The 22958-nt window shown below is 41.1% G+C and overlaps 1 protein-coding gene and 1 long non-coding RNA gene across 2 annotated transcripts in view; both read right to left on the bottom strand.

Moving 5' to 3' along the window:
* Window positions 1–18522, bottom strand: part of ORG4 (OBP3-responsive protein 4 (ORG4)) — a 145845-nt gene extending 127323 nt beyond the window's left edge. The window contains exon 1 of the mRNA XM_089460043.1: window positions 18254–18522. Within this exon, the coding sequence (XP_089316169.1) occupies window positions 18254–18385 (132 nt within the window). The 5' untranslated portion in view covers window positions 18386–18522. The remainder of the gene's footprint in view (window positions 1–18253) is intronic.
* Window positions 18523–18683: 161 nt separating this feature from the next.
* On the bottom strand, window positions 18684–20875 carry LOC149254013 (uncharacterized). The gene is made up of 2 exons (XR_016267117.1): window positions 20590–20875; window positions 18684–18734 (listed from the first exon to the last, which is right to left on the bottom strand). It is a non-coding gene; the product is annotated as an uncharacterized LOC149254013 (long non-coding RNA).
* Between the last annotated feature and the right edge of the window lie 2083 nt (window positions 20876–22958).

The following is a 22958-nucleotide window of genomic DNA, read 5'->3' as shown; positions in this document are numbered from 1 at the left end:
AATGAGCCTTTGATCAAACTTTAAGCCCAAAATTACTTCAACAACTAATGCTTATGAATAAGATGAGTTCCTTAGTTATTTTTAGGGCCTTTAGTGCAATTTATTACTGCTGCAACCTTGTATTCAGAGGTCTCTAAAATTATATCAGATCTTGCAATTATTATAACACTTAGAGAACAATGCAAAATGTCAAGAATGAGATAGAAACTCAAAACAAGAGACCTTCTAATGACTGCCAATCAGTTTAGAGACTACTTATAGGCTATAGATGAGACATTTAACATTCAGATCAGACCTATAAAAAGCATATATCAGACCTATATCAACTCAGAAAATCAGTGATTCAGTCCCTTAAAAAGCCAACAAGGTGCCAAATAACCTAAGGCAAAGGGCAAAGTAGTGCAAAAGCCCAAGAAGACACAAGTCTTAGCTTCATCTATTGAAGCAGACTTACTACAAGCATTTGGATAGGCCAAAGATGTATTAATTAAAAACGTCTAACAAAAGATGAAAGAGGTTCAAGAATCCACCTCAATGCATATTTTAGCATGAAATGGCAGCACTACCCAAGCACATACTCAGATGTAGTTGGGAGCAAGTACATAGTGGAAGAGTCATATTTCAAGGCATGATTTAACTGAAGACTCACCACCCATATCTCAAACGCATGTTGAAGAGGAGCAGGAATAGTCGGATCAGACCTTGTCAAAGAAACCCGACTCAAAGGAAAATTTGTCCGAACGCACTCTATCGGATGAAACAATTAGGACAGATAATGTGCAACCACAACATACATCGGCCATGCAAACAAATCAACAATGAGCGCCGTCAACTGAGCCGACTTCAATTGGCACACTGGTAACTGAGCTAACCTCGACCAGCACACCAGTGACCGAGCCGACTTCGACAATACACCAGTGACTGAAATCAAGAAGGAATTCATCGACATTCCAAGTAAGTTCTCTAAATTAAGGCTTGCTAGTGACAGACAGATTTTTGAAATTCTAGAACATAATGTAAAAGCAACAAAATTAAGGATGAAAGAGAGGAAAAAAGACACTAACAAGCTTCAACAGAAAGAGGAACGAGAAAGGGAGATTTGGTTGGATTGTTAGCACCTGGTAGCAGAAAAATCAAATATTGACATGCCAATTGAAGTTGATGATCATCTCGTTGCTCTTCAACAATTAGTGCATAAGCTAATCGACCATTATGAGCAACTCAAAATACAAATAATTGATTTGCAGTCAAAGACAATAGTTTCAGGAAGCCTGTGCTAATTTTTTTGGGTAGCACCAGATGTGCTCTAGCTCCGAAATTTTGTGGATGGGCTAGAACACATGAGATCTCCAAGACCCAAAAATCGTTTGGTAAAATTCCACCCAAATTGTATTTTATTAAAATAATTAATATTTTTAATGGGGTTCCTAAGTCTAAACTTAGGAAAATTAAAATATTAATGGGTATTAATAAAAATATGGGTGAGAAGCTTCTAAGAGACCAGGATCAAGTCTAATTTAATCTTAGTTGTTGATTAGAGACTTAATCTCAGTCGTTGATCTCTCAACAGGAAAAGTATAAATAGAGGCTTGGGGTCAGTTGGAGAACACACACACGGAGATTGAGGAAATCGATTTTCTAAGGTGAGAAGTTCTCAAGAGGGAAATCGATTGAGGAAATCTTGTAGCTGAGGGGCAGTGATAGTTCGGGAATACAGACAGAGAGGCGAAGACAAACTTGTGGAGGCAACATAGTAGCTGGGAGAGCTGACATTGGGCCAATCTAAGCCCATGCAGCCTTGACGCAGAGCCAGGAGGGCCAACGCAGAGGAAGAGCTGCCTCCCATGCAAAAAGTTGGGGAGTTGCCCGAACAATCGAGAAAGCTGATGCAGTAGGCAATAGTAGTGACACAGAGCCTCGGAGAGGCCCACGCAGTTACTGCGAAGGGGCAGTGCAATTGTAGCCGGGGCCAGCCAGATTTGTTGCCGGATCAGCCGGATTCTGCAGGGTCAAGTGATGTAAAACTCACTCAGGTTCTCTGCCATTGTATTTCTTTGTCACTGGTTCGCCAAGAGGGCAACCAACATTTGTATTCAGAACTCCTGCTTAATAATAGAAAACCCTCAGAGTTGTTGCACCTGTTTTCCCGCATTGGGTTTTTCCGAGGACATTTAGTCCAAAAGTAAGTGTGTCCTTTGTGTGTTTGTCTCATTTATTTTTCAGTACTTGATATGTATATTGGTGTAGGCTGCAGTGTATTTACATTAATATTTATTTGAACATTTCTGAAAATAACTTGTTAAATGAAGAATACAAGTAGGTGATGTAAATCAGTTTTTTGCAGTAGGATTTCTGGTTTGTTAGATTCAGAAATTTTCACATGGTATCAGAGCGATCGCAGATCAAGGAGGACTGAAGCCATCAGCGAAAGGATAGAGGAGAATTTTTGTTGAAGAGAGTTGTCCCAAAAGACAGCGTAGTTTTTTTTAGCCAAGAGAGCAGAGGAGGGGTGACGCAGTCACCAAGAGAGGCTCACGCGGAGCCTGTGTCAACCTATTTGTGTGATGTTGTAGCTGCAGAGGGCAGCGCAGTGATTGTTGGGCCAACATAGAGACTACTGAGTCTCGATTTTCCGGTTGCCGGGGCTAGAGGTGCAGCGCAGACTTCATGTGGAGTTGTTGATGGGGAGCTGATTTTATTGGTGCATAACAGTACCTAGTGGGGCAAAAGCAAAAGCAAAGGGGATCAATTCCTCAAAAGATTTCTTGCCAAGAAATCTAGATCCAGTGCTGAGCAGTAGCAAAGAGAGAGAGGGGTAGTTCAACTATTGTTGCCAGAAGGATGTCCGTGAAGGAAATCAAACTTCAAAAGGAGCTTGTTCCTTAGAGGATTTCTAGCGCCAAAGAAATTCAAATCCGAGTTTTGTAGGGGCAGCAACGAAAGAGGGAGAAGAGAACCAGTTCAACATTCATTTGAGCAGAAATGGCAGTTAACCGACTGAGGGATCAGGACAAGTTGGATGGAGCAACCAACTTCATCATCTGGAAGGCCAGGATCCTGATAATTTTGGATAAAAATCGCATCAAAGATTATGCCTAGAAGACGGTTGTTGTTCCGGTTGATGCTGATCCTCTCAAGAAGTACGAAGAGGCTCAGGCAAAAGCGAAATGCATGATCTTGGACAGGGTCAAGGATCATGTGATCCCACATATTGCTGAGAAGGACACAGCAAGGGAAATGTGGGAGGCCTTGACCACTTTGTACGAGGGAACTTCCGTTCAACGGAAGATGTTGCTTGAGAGTCAGCTGAGATAGTATCAGATGCAGAAGGGAGAAGAAATCGATCCCTTCCTTCTCAAGTTGCAAGGGATTCGAGACCAGCTAACTTCCGTAGGGTCTACACCAGATCCTAAATTCATGGTCAAGACTGCCCTGAATGCAGTCACTGAACACTGGAAAACCTTTGTCCAGAGTATTTTGGGCAAGGCTTCTCTCCCTAGTTGGGAGGAGATGTGGGCAGCTCTTCGACAGGAAGAGATCAAACGGTTGACCAAGGCGGGAAGCAGCAGCAAAGGGATCAGAGCCAAGAAGGAGGAAGAGGAGGATGCAACTCTCGCATCAGCAGGACAACAAGGGTAGCAAAAGAGGAAAAAGAAAGATATATCCAAAGTCAGATGCTTCAGATGTGGAGAACTAGGTCATTTCACCACTCAGTGCCCTCGGAAGAAGGGCAAGGAAGAGAAGTTTGACTCAAAGGTTGCTCCAGCGAAAGCTGACAAAGAGGACGATGATGAGGATTGCGCCATGAGTGCTCATGCACCTCTAGAGAAGAGGTGGGGCGATATTGAGCTGTAGTCGGGAGGACTACATTGGGGCAGGATCCTTGAGGTGCCCAAACTCTTGGATCACATACGGCTACGAGAGCCCTTAATGACAGTAGCAAAATGACGGGAGTCAGTGGGTGTAAGGGATGATGGAGCGCAAGTGGCAGAGCTAGAGTATCAAAGTCTGAAGCAACGCAGTACAGTGTTGAGCAGTGCGGGAGGCACAGAGCAGATACAATAGTAGCACAGTAGCATTAGAGGGTCAGCACAAATTAGCAGCAGAGGTAGCTTCAGCATCACAGGGTATCCAGACTGACCAGCATGTCAGCTCTTGGGTGACTTTTCAGTTGCTTACTTCTTAGCCACTGAGTTGCAGTGCAGCAGTTAGTAGTGGCAGTGCTATGGGCAGCATGATGCAGCATATTGAGAGGGAGTTGCAGTGCAAATGTAGCAGCGACAGTAGCAGTGTCATGGATAGCAATACAGGTTGCAGCAACGCAATGGATGAGGGGCAACAGGCCGAACATCAGCAGCGCAGAGCACTGATGTCGTGGATCAGTGTGATACTTCTGCTGGGAAGTATTGCTAGAGCACATTCCTCACTAAGATGGAGTGTTGACTTTTTTGGGTAGTATCGAATGTGCTCTAGCTCTGAAATTTTGTGGAGGCTAGAACACATGAGATCTCCAAGGCCCAGAAATCGTTTGGTGAAATTCCACCGGGATCGTATTTTATTAAAATAATTAATATCTTTAATGGGGTTCCTAAGTCTAAACTTAGGAAAATTAAAATATTAATGGGTATTAATAAAAATATGGGTGAGAAGCTTCTAAGAGACCAGGATCAAGTCTAATTTAATCTTAGTCATTGATTAGAGACTTAATCTCGATCGTTGATTTCTCAATAGGAAAAGTATAAATGGAGGCTCGGGGTCAGTTGGAGACCACACACACACAGATTGAGGAAATCGATTTTCTAAGGTGAGAATTTCTCAGGAGGGAAATCGATTGAGGAAATCTTGCAGCTGAGGGGCAGTGATAGTTCGTGAATACAGACAGAGAGGCGGAGAGAAACTTGTGGAGACAGCGCAGTAGTCGGGAGTGCTAACGTTGGGCCAGCCTAGGCCCACACAGCGTTGACGTAGAGCCAGCAGGTCCAACGCAGAGGAAGAGCTGCCTTCCACGCAAAAAGTCAAGGAGCTGTCAGAAACTGTCGAACAGCCGGGAACGCTGATGCAGTAGGCAGTAGTGGTGACGCAGAGCCTCGGAGAGCTCCACGCAGTTACTACGAAGGGGCAGCGCAGTTGTAGCTGGGCCAGCCAGATTTGTTGCCGGATTCTGCCAAGTGAAGTGATGTAAAACTCACTCAGGTTCTCCACCATTGTATTTCTCTGTCACTAGTTTGTTAGGAGGGCAACCAGCATTTGTATTCAAAACTTCTACTTAATAATAGAAAACCCTCAAAGCTGTTGAACCGGTTTTCCCACATTGGGTTTTCCCAGGGACATATAATCCAAAAATAAGTGCGTCCTTTGTGTGCTTATCTCATTTATTTTTCAGTACTTGCTCTGTATATTGGTGTAGGCTGCAGTGTATTTACATTAATATTTTCTGAACATTTTTGAAAAAAACTTGTTAAATGAAGAATACAAGTAGGTGATGTAAATCAGTTTTCTGCAGTAGGATTTCTGGTTTGTTAGATTCAGAAATTTTCACAGCCAGCAATTGTCAGATGTAATTCAGGAATCTCACCAAGAATTTTGGTTATCTTATCCATTTACATTGTAGGTTTGGCAGGAACTTGAGAGACAGTCTGAAATTTTGGTATGTGGGAAGGAGCCTCAGTGGAAGAAAGTCTAAAGACCTGGTGCACAAAGCTCTCTATTAAAAGTTAAATCCTCTTCCTTTCTTAGTGGCATGGGAAGTCTGGTTGTCCTAAAATGCTCAAAAAAATTTATGAGAGGTGCATATCTCCCTTCAACATGCAGTGCAGAGTACAGTGATCCTTGATCTCAGTCATGAAGCTATAGAATAGCACGAAAGGACTTACATACTATCAAAACTCAGAGGGTAAATGTAGTAGACATGAAGTTAGATTTATCTACAGTATATGATAGATCATCTTGGCTCTATTTGAGATTAATACTGCTTCATATACGATTTGGTGTTCAAATGATCAATTGGATCAAGGGGTGTATGTCCTCTGTCACTTTTGCTGTTTTAATTAATGGTTCCCGTTCAAGTTTCTTTCAGCCTTCTTAAGGGTCAAGGCAAAGATGCCTTTAGCACCTCCACTCTTTTCTGATTATTGTCGAGGGGTTGAACAGATCTATTATAGGGGCAAAAATAACAGGCTTGCTTGGAGAGTAAGAGGAGGAGATAGAGTCAGAATTGGGGCTGATTCCTGGGTTGGCAGTGGTGCTATTTTTAAACTACAGTCTCCCTCAAGTCTTAATAGGATCTCTGCAAAGTCACAGGATTTGAATATTGGGAAAGGCAGCTGATATTTTGCTGATTTTAACCATTTCTCTATGGCAGCAAGGCTAAAAGGGAAGAGGATTTAGGACTGACAAAGCAAGAAAAAGAGTTGTGGAAGGCCTATATTGGCCAGCTTCAGAAATGCTTATTAGATTAAATGATGAGAAGGATATCCTTGTCTGGTCTAGAAATCCTGTTTTGGTGGATTACATTCCAAGGCTAGATCACCGGATTCGTCTAAAAGTCCTCTCGAATCGCGAATCCAACGAATCCGACACGATTCGCTACAAATTTGTGTCCAAACTGTATGACACGTCGTGTCCCTTTATGACACGTCGTGTCCTATAACGTGTCCCGATTTGGCACAGCGTGTCGCGATTTTAGGGACGTGTCCTGTTTCTGGGACTCGTTTCCAGCGCGGGTTAAAGGGGCGTGTTTGCTCGTTGACAGGCTCATTTTGCAAGTGATTTGGCAACTCATTGTGCTGTTGCAGCGAGGAGCGGACTCTCAACAAGGAGAATCGACCACCAAACGTCCACAGTCCACCAAGTCTGAGGTAAGTAGTCCACCAGATAAATTGTAAAAGAGGTAGCGACAGCGTGTATTGAATGGAATTGAGATTCAATGGAATTTAAATACATGAATGCCTCTTTACGTAACCTAGTAAACCTACGTATTACGCTGCAGTTCTTGATTCATAAGGAATAGACTTCCAATAGACGGTGGAAATATGATAACTTGGAATAGACTTCCGTTAAAAGTTAAAACTTAAAACTTAAAACTATTGCAGTCAAGTTTCAACACATCTCTCTCACTCGGAACTCCTTTACACTGTACAGCATATCTTAGTGCAGTTTATAAATTATAACACAAGTGGACCGTCGTTATGGTGGATCATTGGATCAACCATAATAATATTGATATTCATATAAGTTTATAACCCTAGCCTCAGCAATGTATTAGCCTTTGACCATTTAAGCACAGAAATTCAGTGAAGAAAGTATTCCGCTGCTGAAAAAGCCAAAGGCAATCAGAAAAATAATGAAGTCAGAGGATGTGTTCATACATCCATACAAGTAACGAATTGTAAATTTAAGAAAGTTGCCAAGTATGGGTTGTTTCAAGTTGTTGTGTCCATACACTGTCCGTTGTAGTGCTGTACCGTCCTTTGCCATACTAATTAACTATCATACAGTATGTAACCCTGCCAACTAACAATTCGACCACCGATTGTACAACATCCAGAGTCTGGATCCGGGGTAGATTATAGATACAATGCACTGCCCAGTCTGCCCCAAAAAATTATGCTTCCCCTTGTAGACAATGAACCTTGATGTGCAAAAGAAAGACACTATTCATGGCCTGATGCAATCCACAGGTGATGTCTGTCAGCTATTTTCCTTGGTCACCTTTATATTGTAGATTGTAGTTTGTACCAAACTCATAAGCATTCTTGTGGTACTGTGTATAAATTTATAATACATTGAAATAAATACAAGAGGAGCACCTACAGCAGTGTGCTTATAAATTGTTTGATGAAATGTGCCACTGAAAACTCAGTTGCACATCATCTATGCAATAAATTGGTAATGGTAACAAATTAAAATTCAAATTAGTGTTGATTCTTGTTCATTTTTTTTGCATTTTTAAATTTTTACAGCAGTTTGTTCATTTTTTTTACAGGTTGAGGTAACAGTGTTCATGGCTCAATCAAAGGCAGCAGTTAGGGGGCAAAGGAAGGGCAAGGATGTCATGGGTTGAGATGCCCTTCCTCCCCCAATATCATCAGAGTCTGCTGCAAGTAATTTTGAGGGAAGAGGACTTAAAGACAATGATAAATATCCATTGTGGAAATATGTCACAAGAGAGGATGGGCCAAACAACAAGGGAAAGGGAGGAGGCAATGTGCAATGGAACTGCAACTTTTGTAACATTTCTTTCAAAAGCACATATTACCATGTGAAATCACATTTGTTGGCTTTACCTGGTTGTGGGATTGGATCTTGTAGAGCTATTACTTCACAAAAGAGAAAAGAATTGGAAAAGGAGGCCAATGTTGGTATGGAACATGTGGCACTGGCTTTAAAATCAAAATACCCCAAGAATGAAGACCCCCTTCCATTTTTGAGGAAAGCCACCACCAAATTTCCATTTGAGAGTTCTATTTCTACTGGGGGACAAGCATCAAAAAGAAGATCACTTGGTCCAATGGACAAGGTTTTCCAAAATGAGAGACGGGAAGAGCTTGATATCACCATTGCCTTCTTCTTCTATCAAAACTTCATATCATTTAATGTTGCACGTTCACCTTTATTTGTTGAGATGTGTCGAGCTCTAGCTCAAGGGGCTCCAGCAAGGTATGTGCCTCCTGAGTCAGAGAAGTTGAGCACCACATTGTTGACGAAGGCAAAAAAAGAGGTGCAAAAAATGCTTGAGCCTATTATGGCATCATGGCCAACATCTGGGGTTAGCATTGTTTCTGATGGATGGACAGATCCAGCACGACACCCAATCATCAACTTCATGGTGTCTTCCTTGAATGGTCCAGTTTTCATGAAAGCAGTGGATACACTTGGCGAATACAAGGATGCACAATTTATGGGTGAGTTATTTATTAAAGTTGTTGAAGATGTAGGTGTTGAATCTTGTGTGCAAATCATTACAGATAATGCACATGTTTGCAAGGCGGCTGGCATGATTGTGGGAGCTAAATATCCACAAGTGTTTTGGACACCTTGCATTGTCCATTCATTGAACTTAGCACTGAAATCCATTGCTTCTGATGTGATTTGGATTGGAAGCATTATTGAGGATGCAAGACATATCCGTAACTTTGTGCAAAATCATATAAATGCCCTCACTATCTACAAGGAGTACAGCAATCTATCATTGTTGAAGATTGCTGATACACGGTTTGCATCTTCATTCATGATGTTGAAGAGGTTGAGGGAGGTCAAGACTGCTCTTGGGTCCATGGTTATTTCTGAGTTTTGGTCTTTTTGGAGAAAGACAGATCAGGCAGCCTCTAAAAGAGTGAAGGACACGGTACTAGATGATGCTTGGTGGGAGAGGGTAGATCTAATCAATGTTGCACGAAGCGGGAGCGAAGCGGAAGCGTTTTTTGGAAGCGGGGACGCCGAAGCGTCATTTTCCAAAAATCTAGGAAGCGAAGCGTCCGCGGAAGCATCTGCTATATATATATATATATTTTTTTTTTTTTTTTTTTGCATTTATACTCAAAACAAACATCCCAAATACCAAATTAATTGTAGAAGACATGAAAACATGCATATTTTTGCATAAATCAAGATAGATATAACATCCATTGTACATTAATGATCTAGAATCTAGATTCTTCTCCTCTTGTCTAGCCTTTGCCTCTACCTCGATTGTCTAGGGATATTAGTCAACATTGCCCAATTTTGATCAAACTACCTAATTCAAGACTTAAAATATGGTAGAAAAAGCTTAACATGTTTGATCCAATGTTGCACGAAGCGGGAGCGAAGCGGAAGCGCGAAGCGGAAGCGCGAAGCGGAAGCGCGGAGCGCGGAAGCGTCATTTTCCAAAAATCTAGGGAGCGAAGCGTCCGCGGAAGCGTCTGCTATATATATATATTTTTATATATTTTTTTGCATTTATACTCAAAACAAACATCCCAAATACCAAATTAATTGTAGAAGACATGAAAACATGCATATTTTTGCATAAATCAAGATAGATATGGCATCCATGATTCCATTGTAGTTACTAGTATGTACAACAATCATCTATATTCTAGCTATTACAAACATACATCAAATTTTTAAGCATATTATAAAACATAAAACATTTAAGCATATTATAAAACATAAAACATAGAGCATATTATGATTTATCTAGCAACTGTCAACATTTGTCATGTCCAAAATTCAAATAATAATGTTTACAAAATATGTCACTTGGTCACCGCCAAGCCAAAAAGGTTCAAAATTCAAATTCACAAGTCTACAAGTCTAATGAGTAATCTATGACAAAAAGAAGTAGATTGTGAATATATCTACTAATCTCTCCTCCTTCCACCACGAATAGAACGTGATGGCGGGCCTCCACGTGGTGGCAATGAAGAAGATGGTCCCTGTGTAAGTCGTGGCACTGGAACTGATGAAGAAGAACCCCCTGCCGTTGGTGTTGAACCATGGAACCTAGAAACCAAGGGACCAGATGGGGGTGGGGGTGGTGGCATATCAACACCCGTGTCATCATCCTAGAATCGCTCAAAAAATTCATGCAAAAAAAAAAACACTAGTTAACAAAAAAATTAAAAGCATGAATTAGAGAAATGCTTTATAAGGGAAAATTGGAAAATTCATACCACAATGGACATACCTGGAAAGAGAATCCTCTAATTGCTCTAGTCGCAACACTCCATCCTCCAAATTGGGCTCCTCTGGATTCTTGTCCCAAGTCAACAAGTCTTTATTAGACTTTGCATCTTCACAGTAATGGGACAACAATCGCAAGTTGTAATGAACATAAACCAAGCTCTCTGCCCGGTCTAAATTCAACCTGTTCCTTTTAACACTGTGGATGAAAGAATAAGAGCTCCAACACCTCTCTGCAGAAGAAGTGTTTACCACCTGTGATAGCACCCGCAATGCCAAACTCTGTAGAAGTGGAGTAGGCCCTCCATGCATGTTCCACCACTCAAGAGCAGAAAAATGCTCTCGATCTTGAATTGCATGCATGCTCGAAAATGGACCAGTGTTGCTCGTATAGTTGCTCACCTGTCTCCGTACCAATGCAGCCTCCTCCTCATCAGGGATTAATCTACTCAATGCAGCCATATATTTTTCGTGAACCTCTTTATCTTGGTGTGGTTTTCTCCTGACTCCCCCCCCAGGTGCTGGTTTTGAAAGCCATGATGGATGATAGTATTTAGGTGTCAAAACATATGCTAATGCATGCAATGGAACATTTAGCATATCCCATCGTTTTTCCACCTCTTCACGAATATAATTGTACAAGGTGGTATCTCTAGGCTCAACAATGTCTTTAATCTGCCCCAACATGCTATCCATTTGCTCATACACCTCCCCAATTACTGGTCGATCTGAATCTGCAAACTTGATCATGTAATAAATTGGTTTGGTGAATTGCAAAACATATTTAACCTGTGACCAAAAGTAACTGTCAAGAACAGTGTCCTTGACTTCATTAGCACCATCTGTACTGACGTTAATTTCATCCCATGTTTCAGCACACACCATATTAGTTAAAGCTTGTCTCACCCTCACTAGCCGCCTAAAGGTGAGGTAATAACTAGCAAATCTTGTCTTTGCAATTTTAAGCAATTGCAACTTGGAGTAAGTGCCATAGAAGTAGTTTACCCTTGTATGCCCTGTGATGAATTTAATGAGCTGCTTCCCTTTCCTGTAAACCTCAGCAATCCACCCACAATCTTTGTGTTTCACAATATCATGCATCAAAAGGTTCAATGTGTGAACCAGGCACCCAGACCAAAAGATGTGTGGATGAGTACGCTCAATAATTTTTCCTGCTAACTTACAATTTGCTGCATTATCTGTGATCACTTGAACCACATTATTCGGACCAACATCTTTGATTGATTTCAATAGGAGATCTGCAATGTTTGGTGCAGTTGCACTGATGGAGGAGGAGTCATGAGATGCAATAAATACTGCACCACTAGAAGAAACACCAAGAACATTTATCAAATGTTGGTTTCTAATATTTGTCCACCCATCTGATACAATGGATACCCCAGAATCCACCCACTCATGTGTAAAACGTGTCAAAGCTCTTTGAACCTTAGCTTTTTCTCTTTCTAATAACACTGTTCTAGCTTTCTCATAGTTGGGGGCCTTGTATCCTTTTGGGGCTTCATTGATGGCCTTTACCATTTCATGCCAATAGGGAGAGCGAAGCACATTGAATGGTACACCGCAAGCACAAAGAAAACGGACTATCTTTCCATCCACATCATCCCTCCCAGTAACATTAAGGAAATCCCCTATTGTTTTTCTACCTCCAGAGGTTGCAAAAGTACCATGAGGAGATGGGCAACTACCAAATTTAGAGGTTGCACTTGATTCAGAATGAGTTTTTTGTTTCTTGTTTTTTCGTTGTGCAGCCATCTCTATTTTGATGTATTTTTGTCTTTGTTCACTTGAAATGTTTGGGCAAATGGTTACCCCCACAGAACCCTTTTTTTCATCACTGTCTAGCACCCCACAAAGATGCCTCCTCAGACGGGTATATGAACCCGTATATGGTTTTCCTCCATGACAACCATGAGGGCACATCCATTTGTAAGATCCACCACCCTTTCCCCCTTCAAGTTTGGTCACATAGTTCCACAAGGGATTTGATGTACCTTTCCCATCTTGTGCTTCAGTGTCCTCTTCAAGTTCATCCCCTTCCTCTTCAAACCCTTCCTCCTCATCATACATTGGGTCACTACTATTGGGACCAAGTTCATCCCCTTCCTCTTCCCCTCTATTCCTCACCCTTGCCATCATTAAAACCAAGAGTGGAATGATACATAGAAGCCAAAAGAACACCATCTTGGAATATGGATATAGGTGGTGGACAACCTGTAAATAAAGGAGCAAGTAGAAACAATGGGAAAGAGTAGGAGAGAGAGGAGAAAAATACAATTTTTTTTTCAAAAAAACAAGGGAGTTTGGGGTTTGAACTCACCTCTTTAGCTCTTGTAGATGAAGTCCTCCAAGCTCTTGCTCCAAGCTCCTCCTCCTTCTCCTAGCTCCTCCTTCTTCACTCCTCCAAGCTCTCCTCTCTTCTCCTCTCCTTTCCTCTCTTCTCTTCTCCTCTCCTCTCTTCTCTTCTCCAACTCTCATAAACTCAAAGTGAGCAAATGAGAAGAGAATGGGGGCTTTATTCTTTTCTAAAGTCACCCTAAACTCACCCTAAACTCACCTAACCCACCCCCTAACCCACCCCCTCATGCTAGTTAAGTTTAACTTTAAAAGAAATTAAAAAAAAAATGTGTCTAATTCGCTGCCCGCGGGGTTGCGTCCGGGTTGCGCCTGGGTGGCGTGCGGGTGGCGTGCGCTTCCGGGCAGGTTGCGTGGCGCCACCCCGTGCCCGAACCGTCTGCCGAATCGCGCTTCCGGGTGGCCGCAACATGGATTGGCAGGAATCGCATTTTTTGACCGGAATCGCGCCACCTCCAAAACGGATCCGCGCTTCCACTGGGGATTCCGGATCGATTCGCTCCGATCCGCGATTCTGCCTTCGGATCCGGGGGGGGGGGCGATTCCTGCAAAACTGGTTTGATCGATGATTTTGACTTGATTGAAAGGTAATTTTTTGCTAAGGGCGTGCCGCGTGACAAAGGAGTTCAACAATTAACACCACCAACACCAGGGTACATATAGGGCTTGGTGCTCTTGATTAAATGCTAATCGCATACCTTCATACTTGATATAATCTAATGAAATGCCACAATCCCATTGATCCTGAAAACTGTTAAGTCTGCTGAATTTTGAATAGGATATGAAATTCTATTTTCTCCATATGAAGTCCAATGAGGCTAGAACCACTCTCAAACATTCTGAGTCATTTCATGGTAATGTTAAAAAATTTAGTAAAAGGATGAAAATGAAAAATAAAGGAGAATGTCACTTTTACTTTAAGAATTTAACATTACCATGAGGGAGCATCTGCTATATTTATATTTTTTTTTGCTTTCATTTGTCACCCTAACCCAAGGTGGACCCACCCCCAACAAGCAAACTCACCTAAAATTTTAAAAAAAATTGAAAAAAAAACGATTTTCTAAATGCTTTTCCGGAAGCTTTTCTGGAAGCGTACGGAAGCGTCTGGGAAGCGTCTGGGAAGCGCCTGGGAAGCGTCTGGGAAGCGCCTGGGAAGCGTCTGGGAAGCGTCTGGGAAGCGTCGTACGAAGCGCGCTTCGGAAGCGCCAGCGCTTCCAAATTTCCAGGAAGCGGCTAAAAAAGCCGAAGCGGCGCTTCCGAATAAGCGGGACGCGGCGCTTCCGTACGGGACGCGCTTCGGGGCTTGGAACCGGGGGGGGGCGCTTCGTGCAACACTGGATCTAATTATTCGGATCATGGGCCCTATCATCTCTTTGCTTCGATTTGCAGATACAAACAAACCCATCCTAGGAGAGGTTTATGAGGGATGGGATTCCATGATTGAGTCTGTGAGGAGCATTATTCTACAGAGTGAGTGCCCCCAGTATGAGACATCACCAAAGGCCTTCTGCGATACCATACATGATATTCTTGTCAGCAGATGGGACAAGAATTGTACACCTTTACATTGTTTGGCTCACTCATTGAACCCCAAATACTACAGCCATGAGTGGCTGAATGGTGGACCTTCCCGCAGATTCCCTCCTCACATGGATGGTGAAATCTCACAGGGGAGGAAAGAGGCATTGAGGCGGATTTATCAGGATAGTGCATTGCTTGCTGAGGTGGAGGATGCCTTTGCAGAGTTTTCCACTGGCACTGGTCGATTTGGAGGTTATGATGTGATTAGAGACAGGGGGGTTAAGAAGCCCTATTCTTGGTGGGCAAATCATGGGGCAACAAGCCCTCCTCTTCAGCAGTTAGCCATGAGGCTCCTCTCTCAGGTGACTTCATCCTCTTGTTGCGAGAGGAATTGGAGCACATATGGGAATTTGCATAATGTGAAGAAAAGCAGGCTTGAGCAGTCCAGGGCAGAGACAATGGTGTATGTGCACACCAACCTTCGTCTTATTTACAGGCAGAGGGAAGAGTGGTTGAGGGGAAAGACAAAGATTTGGGATGTCTTTCCTGATGATATGGGTCTGGACACCACTGTTGAGTTGGCATTGGCCAACATGGATCTCAGTGATCCAGTGCTTGAGCCTGTTAGATTTGATGACTTAGAGGGGTCAACCTCCATACCAGCAGATGCAGAGGCAACTATGGATACAGGGGAGGAGGAGGATGTAGAGGAGAGTAGTGGGGACCATGATGATGGGGACAGTGATGCTGATTCTGATGCTGATTGATGCCTTGAGGCTTGTATACCTGTAGTTGTTTTATATTTTCTATTTCTATTTGCCATTGGCATTGCACCAACACTACCTATGTAACACATTTTGATTTGATGACTTAATGAGAAAATTACAGTTGTCAGTGTGTTTATCTTACTATCTTGTAGTTGTAAGTTGTCTTTTAGTTATGAATTATGAATCATGATTTAAATTTTTAATAGATTTATCATTTATGTGACCAGTACCACTAACATTTATTTGAATTTTGTATGTACTATGCATGCTAATAGCTATAGATGAAGATCTATGTTTGAAATCAATAAATTTGTATCATTAATTAAAATTTGTGTAAGAAATATGATAATATCTAATTTTTAATATATATATATATATATATATTTTAATAAAATAATATATAACGTGCCTGTTCCAGGGGGTCAGCGTGTCCCGATTCCGACACCACGAATCCCGAATCCTACGTGTCCCAAATCCCCATGTCAGGTGACTTAGTTCCAAGGTTATGCTATAAAGTCTTGTGTGGAGAAGCTCGCCAGGGAAAGTAGGTTTGCAGGTGGAAAATATTGTGGAAAGTAAGAGCCCCACTAAAATCCAAAGTATATATGTGGCTGACGCTTGAAAAAAAACTTTGACATGGGATGCATTACAAAAGCATTGTCGAAATGGTCCAGAGGGGTGTACCCTCTGCAAACAAGATGGAGAATCAACAGACTATTTATTAAACATTTGTCCCTGTGCAGCTTAGGTGTGGGCAGATATGAAATTTTAGTGACTGGATGCAGTGATGGTTGGCAAGGGCCTTAAAAAATTGTTTCAGGACAAAGAGCTGAAAGCTTTCAGAGGCCTCCTATTTGTGGTAGTGTGGGGTATCTGGTTAGCGAAACATAGACATATTCCATGAAGGATGTATACCATGATCCATCATAACAATGTGCTTCTCAGACTGGAACTGTTTTTGGAAACTCTCAAATTTGCCCTAAACCATTAAAGACTAGAATTATCAAATAACCTCAGATTGACAAGTCAATGTCCTTGGCCTTCTTTGATTAAGTGAGTCAAGACAAAGGCTCTGTCTGTCATGCTGGAGGCTGTTTGTATATTATTGATAAACATTTTTTGGTCTTCAAAGCAGGTCTAGGCAGGGGCACAAACAATTATGCTGAGCTCCATGCAATGAAGTTCCACTAAAATTGGCAGCGGACAAAGGGATCCCTAAATGTCTGTGAGGATTCTGAGATGATACAAAAATGTATTAAACGAAGCTACAGGACAAGAACCTGAAACTGCAGCCAATTCTGGAAGAGGTCAAGCTCATGGAGCATAGTTTCTCTAGCATATCATTCTTTCACATTGATAAGGAACTTAATATATAAGCAGATGATCTTTCAAAGGGAAGTCTGCAGCTATCAAGTAGGCATATTACAGGCTGAATCTCAGCTGGTAATTGAAGTCTAATTTTCTTTTCTGAAAACATCTGTAGGATACAGAGATTTACCTCTCATAAGGAAGACTCTGGGAACTGTTGCATCAAATCAGTGGCAATTAGGGGTTATAGAGGACCTTCAGGAAATGGTATTGAAGTTTCTGTGGACATTTTTGCTGGAGGATTCAGTGGAGGGTTTATCAAAGAAATGAAAGAACTATGTCAAATAATTATCTTAATTTATAACAAGAATTGAAGTATTTAGTCTCCATAGGAATTCTGCTATTGTGGGTCTGGGTTCAGTAAAGCTGTAGGGCTGGCCTCACTGTGTTTTAAGGACTCAGCAAACAGTTATGAATCTTTTGGGATCTACTTTGATATATGACTGTTTGCATGCTTCAAAGTGAGTTGCTAAAATTAGTATTGGCATCAGTGTTGGAGGCCTTAGAGCTAAAAGACTGCCATGACTTTGAAGTTTATTTGTCCAGATATGCCAGTGGCATACTTTTGAGAGCTGGAGGGCAACTGCTTACTGCTGCTTTAGATTCCTTTGGGAAGACTACTAGTGTGGGACTGGGTTCACCTAATATGCAGAGATCAAGTGCTTGGATGTGTATTTGAAAACTCAGTGAACAGCTGAGATTCTATTATGGGAACTGTTGGAATTTTGCTTTGAGAGCTTGCATGTATCAAATGTTTATACTATATAGTTTCCTTTTGATGCTTTATAAGTACTACAGGTATGAGCTTTGAGAGGCTATACGGCTATAAAGCAGTTATCAGTTTTTGACGACTCTATGAAGACTGTAATGTTATCTAAATATCTTTTGTTAAATGCTGTAGAAGCATATGAAGAATGTAACCTTTTATATCTGATAAAAAGTTATGCTTTTTCTGGGGAAAAAATCACCGACAATCAATCTCTGAAATGATTGCTTGCTAATATTTATTATTTTCTTCTCGATTCTCTAACTTGTTACTTCTTAATGTCCTAAAATTTTAGAAATTGATCATTTTCAACTTGGTAAACCATGCGATTTAAGATTGAAGGTCAATTTGGTTTTGAAGGCTTTCTGTTATTTCACATTGACTGTTAAATGAAATGGCTATCGAAACTGCCCAGTATATTGTCAGAAATTAGAATGTTCAATGGACAAACAGAATACCGACCAAGTAAAAAATGCTTCAAATACAACTCAACATTAAATCAATGAAAGTTAATTTAATTCTCACACAGAAAGTGTGTTATTAAACTAAATAACATCGATCTATTCTAGGAAACCAAAAACTAAGCAAAAACGCCTCCTGATTATCAGTGATTCACTGCCAAGATATATTCTGGTCTACCATAGGAGGATGCTGTTTGGTGGAGGACACTCATGGCAATTGCAACAAAGAAGTTGCTTCTAACAACAACATCATATTACCAATTTCATTTTCAAAAAGCTAGCCTTAACCCAATGATTCTAAGAATAGAAATATGCTGCTATGCAAATACCTCAAAATTCAGACCAAGCTGATAACCTTCCACTTGCTTCCTCAGTTTTATAATAATCTCCTTTGGAACCCAATTTATGCTATAAAGGTCTTGTAATGATGAATTTTCTTGATCATATTCAGTGGAATCCATGACCGTGTTTAGTCTGGGGCATCTGCTGCCCAGAGGCACAGCAATATGGGAGCATAGATGTAACAGAATTCCAATGAGACTGAACTTTGATGCTCGAAATTTCTAGCTTAACCAGCCTTTAAAAGCTCCATACACTGTTAAAACAACAAAATATTGTTAGGTTTATTGCTTGAAAAGCACAGTCAACAAGTCAAACAAGGGAGGTCCATGTCCAAATAAAGTGACTTGTTACTGGTGCTCTTGACAGCAAGACTGAGTTTTAAGTTCTATGTCACTTATCTGAAACTGCCAATGTAACTTGCACAGGCTCAAGCCCAGAGCTTAAATCTGGCTACTGTATTGACTAGCCCTGTTGGAACAAACAGGTGCAATTTAATGGTTAGCACGTTGATTCCCCATTTTGCTATTAATAGATGTGCACAGTTCAAGGGTTGAGCAGAAATGACAGATTATCAACTTTAGAGAAATTAGTCCTCGATCATATTGAAAACTTGACTTGCCAAAGTCCTATCACTTCAAGATAAATATACTTGAACAAGAAGCTACGCAGTGTGGTGCAATCATCTTGGATCAGTGCATTGATGGTTGTCGTCTTGGGAAGTAGTGTTGATAAGTAGCAACTGACACCCAATGGAAAGAAACTACTATGCTTATTTTCTTTTTTAAACTACATACACTAACAACTCCACGATTGCTCATTAATTAAAGGATTTCCATAGTCTCTAGCAAATATGATTGATCAATGGCAATCGCTTTGGCCAGTCTGGCCAGAGTTCAAACTAGCTTCAACAAAATGCTCCCCGAGTAGTGCAATCAACTTAAATTAGTACAGGAACAGGTGCCGTCTTAGAAAGTAGTGTTGATGACTGGCAACTGACACCCACTAGTGTGCTCGTTTTCATTTTTTAACGATATACAACAACAACTCCAAAATTACTTATTAATCAAAGAAAATCCAGAATCTCTTAATGCAAATACGATCAAAGGAAAAACATGATTGTCCAATGGCAATAGCTTTGGCCAATTCGGCCAGAATTCAAGATTGACTGGCTGTGTTGGATCCTTTGGGGAGAGTGATCTGCAGAGGGCCATGGGTCATTTGGACTACTGTGAGCCCAATCATAAACCAATACTCTGATAATTGAAAACCACTAGGCTGCGGGTGCAGAAATCCTAAGCCACATGAAGAGTGTGGGTATATAATAAGCATGGAGTAGACCACAACGAACCAAATCTAAACAAATAAACTGTGATAATCAAAAATCACTAAGCTGCTGGTGCAGACCTCCCAAGCCACAGTGAAAGCATGGATTCATCATAAGCATGTAGTTACGGATGAGGCCTGAGAGTCACCAGTTCAAATCAAAATCAGCAATGGCTTGTCAACTCTCAAGTCAGTGAAAGTAGGTAGCTAATATGATTCCTACCAGGTTCAAGACATGTCAGTGCTTATGCTCATACTTGTGGATGTGCACCAACACACAGGCAACAGCCCAGCAGTTGGAAACAGGTGCAAGTCCTGGCTGACTTTGACCCCACGGCTGCTTAGCTGAAGGCAAAGCAGCCAAATTGAATGGTGCTCATAATCCTAAATCCAGCAAAATTGAATGGTGCCAGTGGTTCCTCATAATCCTAAATCTACATGTGTTGGCCTCGTTGTGATCAAATGAAAGATGAAGCTAGTTAAACAAAAAAAGCAAAATTAAAACCAAAATCATCATTGCCATAAAATAAAGATGAAGCTGGTCTATTAAAAAAATCAGAACCAAAATCAAATACCAATGGTGAATGGTCGGGCAAATTTTAAAGAAACCATGACCTTGGCAAGCGTTCAAATGAGACAGACGCGCAATGCGACCTGCCTGTGCAGCTGACATCTCATAAGGGTTTAATGCTTCTAATTTCAGGCCGAAAGGGTTTAATATTCTTCCATATTATGTTTAACAGCCCATAAATGCCTCAAAGGTGTTTTTAGCCGGCTGGATTGGGATTCTACATATTGTAATATAGATTTTCCCTTCCACGCGAAACCTAGAAAATGCGTTTACATTTACTGGGTTTCCAGAAACAACTAGAATTCCAAATGAAGGCCACAACACCGCAGACAGTGTGAATTTTCATGAATTTTAGCTTCAAAGAGAACGAAGAAGCCAGACCGCATTTATCGCACAAATATAAATGCAGTGAAAATTAGAAATTCAAACCTGTCCAAGGTTAGAAAGCGGCCCTATGAGCTTTGAAATCTCTTCCTCTACCTCTCGCCCGCGAGTATGGCAATTTATACTGATGAAAATGTTAAAAGCTTATTAAAATATGTAGACTTCTTTATTGGTACGTAAAATGGAACTTTTATAAATTTTGGATTTATTTAGGGGTCTCTTTGGTTGATTCATTGAAGCTACTTATCATGGAATTTGTCTCTGAAATCTGCATCTCGGTACAGATGAGCCAAATGGCTTATGTGAAAGGAGATTTTTGTAAGATGGTATTGACAAGCTTACCACTTTGTGTTTTATGTGTTCATAATCTGTCTTACATGATTCAAGGATAAAAAATTGATTGGTGGAGAAGCAATTAGTGGTGCAAGAGTGAAGTTACTAGTTTGTTATAAAGATTATGGAGTAATTTTGTAAAATTTTATTTTCAAATTGATTGGTGGAGAAGCAATTAGTGGTGCAAGAGTGAAGTTAATAATTTCTATTTTCTTTCTTTGTCTGGATAAATTTATTTTAACATTGAGTTGATGGAGTTAATTAAATATGAAAAGCATTTTTATTTTTATTTTATTCTTAAGTGTAAAGCTTTTTAAAATGTAAAATTTGAAATATTGTTGGTGGTTAATCTCCAGAACCAATGAAGCTCTGCAATCTTAATGGTCAGGCGGCCATGAGATAAGCGGCGCTAGGAATAACCACACACTGCAGCAAGAGACAGACCCAGAAACCAAGAACTAGAAGAAAATGACAAAGGAGGAGAGGAGGGGAGAGATCTCCTCCTATCGAGACGCGGCAGCATGGGAAGGCCAGGACACCAATAATCAGGTGGGAGAAACAAGAAAACCAAGACCTGTCCTTGGAGCATGATGGCAGGCAGGTAGTAGAGGCAAATGTTTACCATGTGCGACAGAGAAACCAAGATTCATAATCCCAATGAACAAACTGGAGAGACACAGAAGCTATATGAAAGACCACGCGCTCATATGCAAGTTCATTGGAGTATAGCCAACGGAAAAGGATCTCACCAAATGGATCCAGCGAAAATGGCAACCCCGAGGCCACATCGAGCTAAAGCTAGGAGCAAGAGGCTTCTTCACGGTTATATTCTCAAACCTGCAAGATAAAGAAAAAGTTTTTGAGACTGGCCCTTACTTTCATTATAACGCTGGATTGTTTATGAGATACTGGGAAGAATGTTATAACCTAGACAAGGAAAAATTCTTGGCAGCCCCGGTATGGGTTAGGTTATTTGGCTTTCCAATGGACTTCTGGGACCCAGAGATCCTAGAGGGCATAGGAAACATGATATGCAGTTTTGTCAAAATAGCAAAAACAACAAAAAAAGGAAGATACACTTCATATGCTAGAATATGTGTTTACATGAATATCGCTGACCCGATTCCAGACACAGTTGAGTTAGAGTATCACGAAGAGGTCCGGCAGTGAACCCTCGACTATGAACATATTCCATTCAGATGCAGAAGATGTCACGAATATGGACATCTGTTTAAGGAATGCCCACTCAATATAGAAGAAGAGGAGCGCAGGAACAAACAGCAAAGGAAAAACCAAGAAGACGAGGAAGGGTTTCAAGAAGTAAAAAGAAAAAGAAGACAAACAAGAGAGAATACCAGCGAAGGAAAGAAAGAACAACAAGCCCAACCAAACAATACAAACAGCTTTGAAGTCCTACAAGAAGAAGAAGAAGATAATAACGAGACCCAAACAATGGACTATCAGGGGGGAAAAGGAAAGGAAAGCAGCACAAGCCAAGGCAAATCAAAACCCAAGAGGAAAGCACAAAGCGAACTGACAGAGAAGGAGGAAAAGGAAGAGAGGGAGAAGATGGATAACGCTATAATGGAAATAGACACAAGCAGAGGAGAAGAACTAAGTTCAGAAGAAGAGGTGTTGAGGAAACTACTAAATGAATGGAGACACCTGGACGAAAGATTCATTCCAGAAGAGCAAAAAAGACTATACAGAGAAACATTTCAACAGTACCAAGTGAAACAGGGACAAGGGAATATGGAACTGGTAGAACAACTAGGCCTTCAACAGGACAACACTCAAGACCATCAGAGCAAAGCAAAAGGCGGAAAGAAAAGAGGTTGAAGAAACCTACAGGAATCGATACAGATCATGGGAGAAATGCTAGTGAATACAGGGAGGGTAGTACCGCTATCGGCGGTATTCCACCAAACTAGCCAAGCACCCCAATGATAATTACATCTTGGAATATAAGAGGCCTTAATAGTAAAGGAAAACAGAGACACTTAGCGGAAAGGCTAAGAAAATAAAAACCTCAACTAATGCTGATTCAGGAAACAAAAATTTTAGGAAGGAAAATGGAGGAA

The sequence above is a fragment of the Pinus tabuliformis genome, chromosome 7 (genome assembly GCF_031772625.1).
Source record: "Pinus tabuliformis cultivar Carrire ecotype Pingquan chromosome 7, CPIR1, whole genome shotgun sequence".
NCBI classification, from domain to species: domain Eukaryota; kingdom Viridiplantae; phylum Streptophyta; class Pinopsida; order Pinales; family Pinaceae; genus Pinus; species Pinus tabuliformis.
This window is presented reverse-complemented; position numbering and strand designations above follow the sequence as displayed.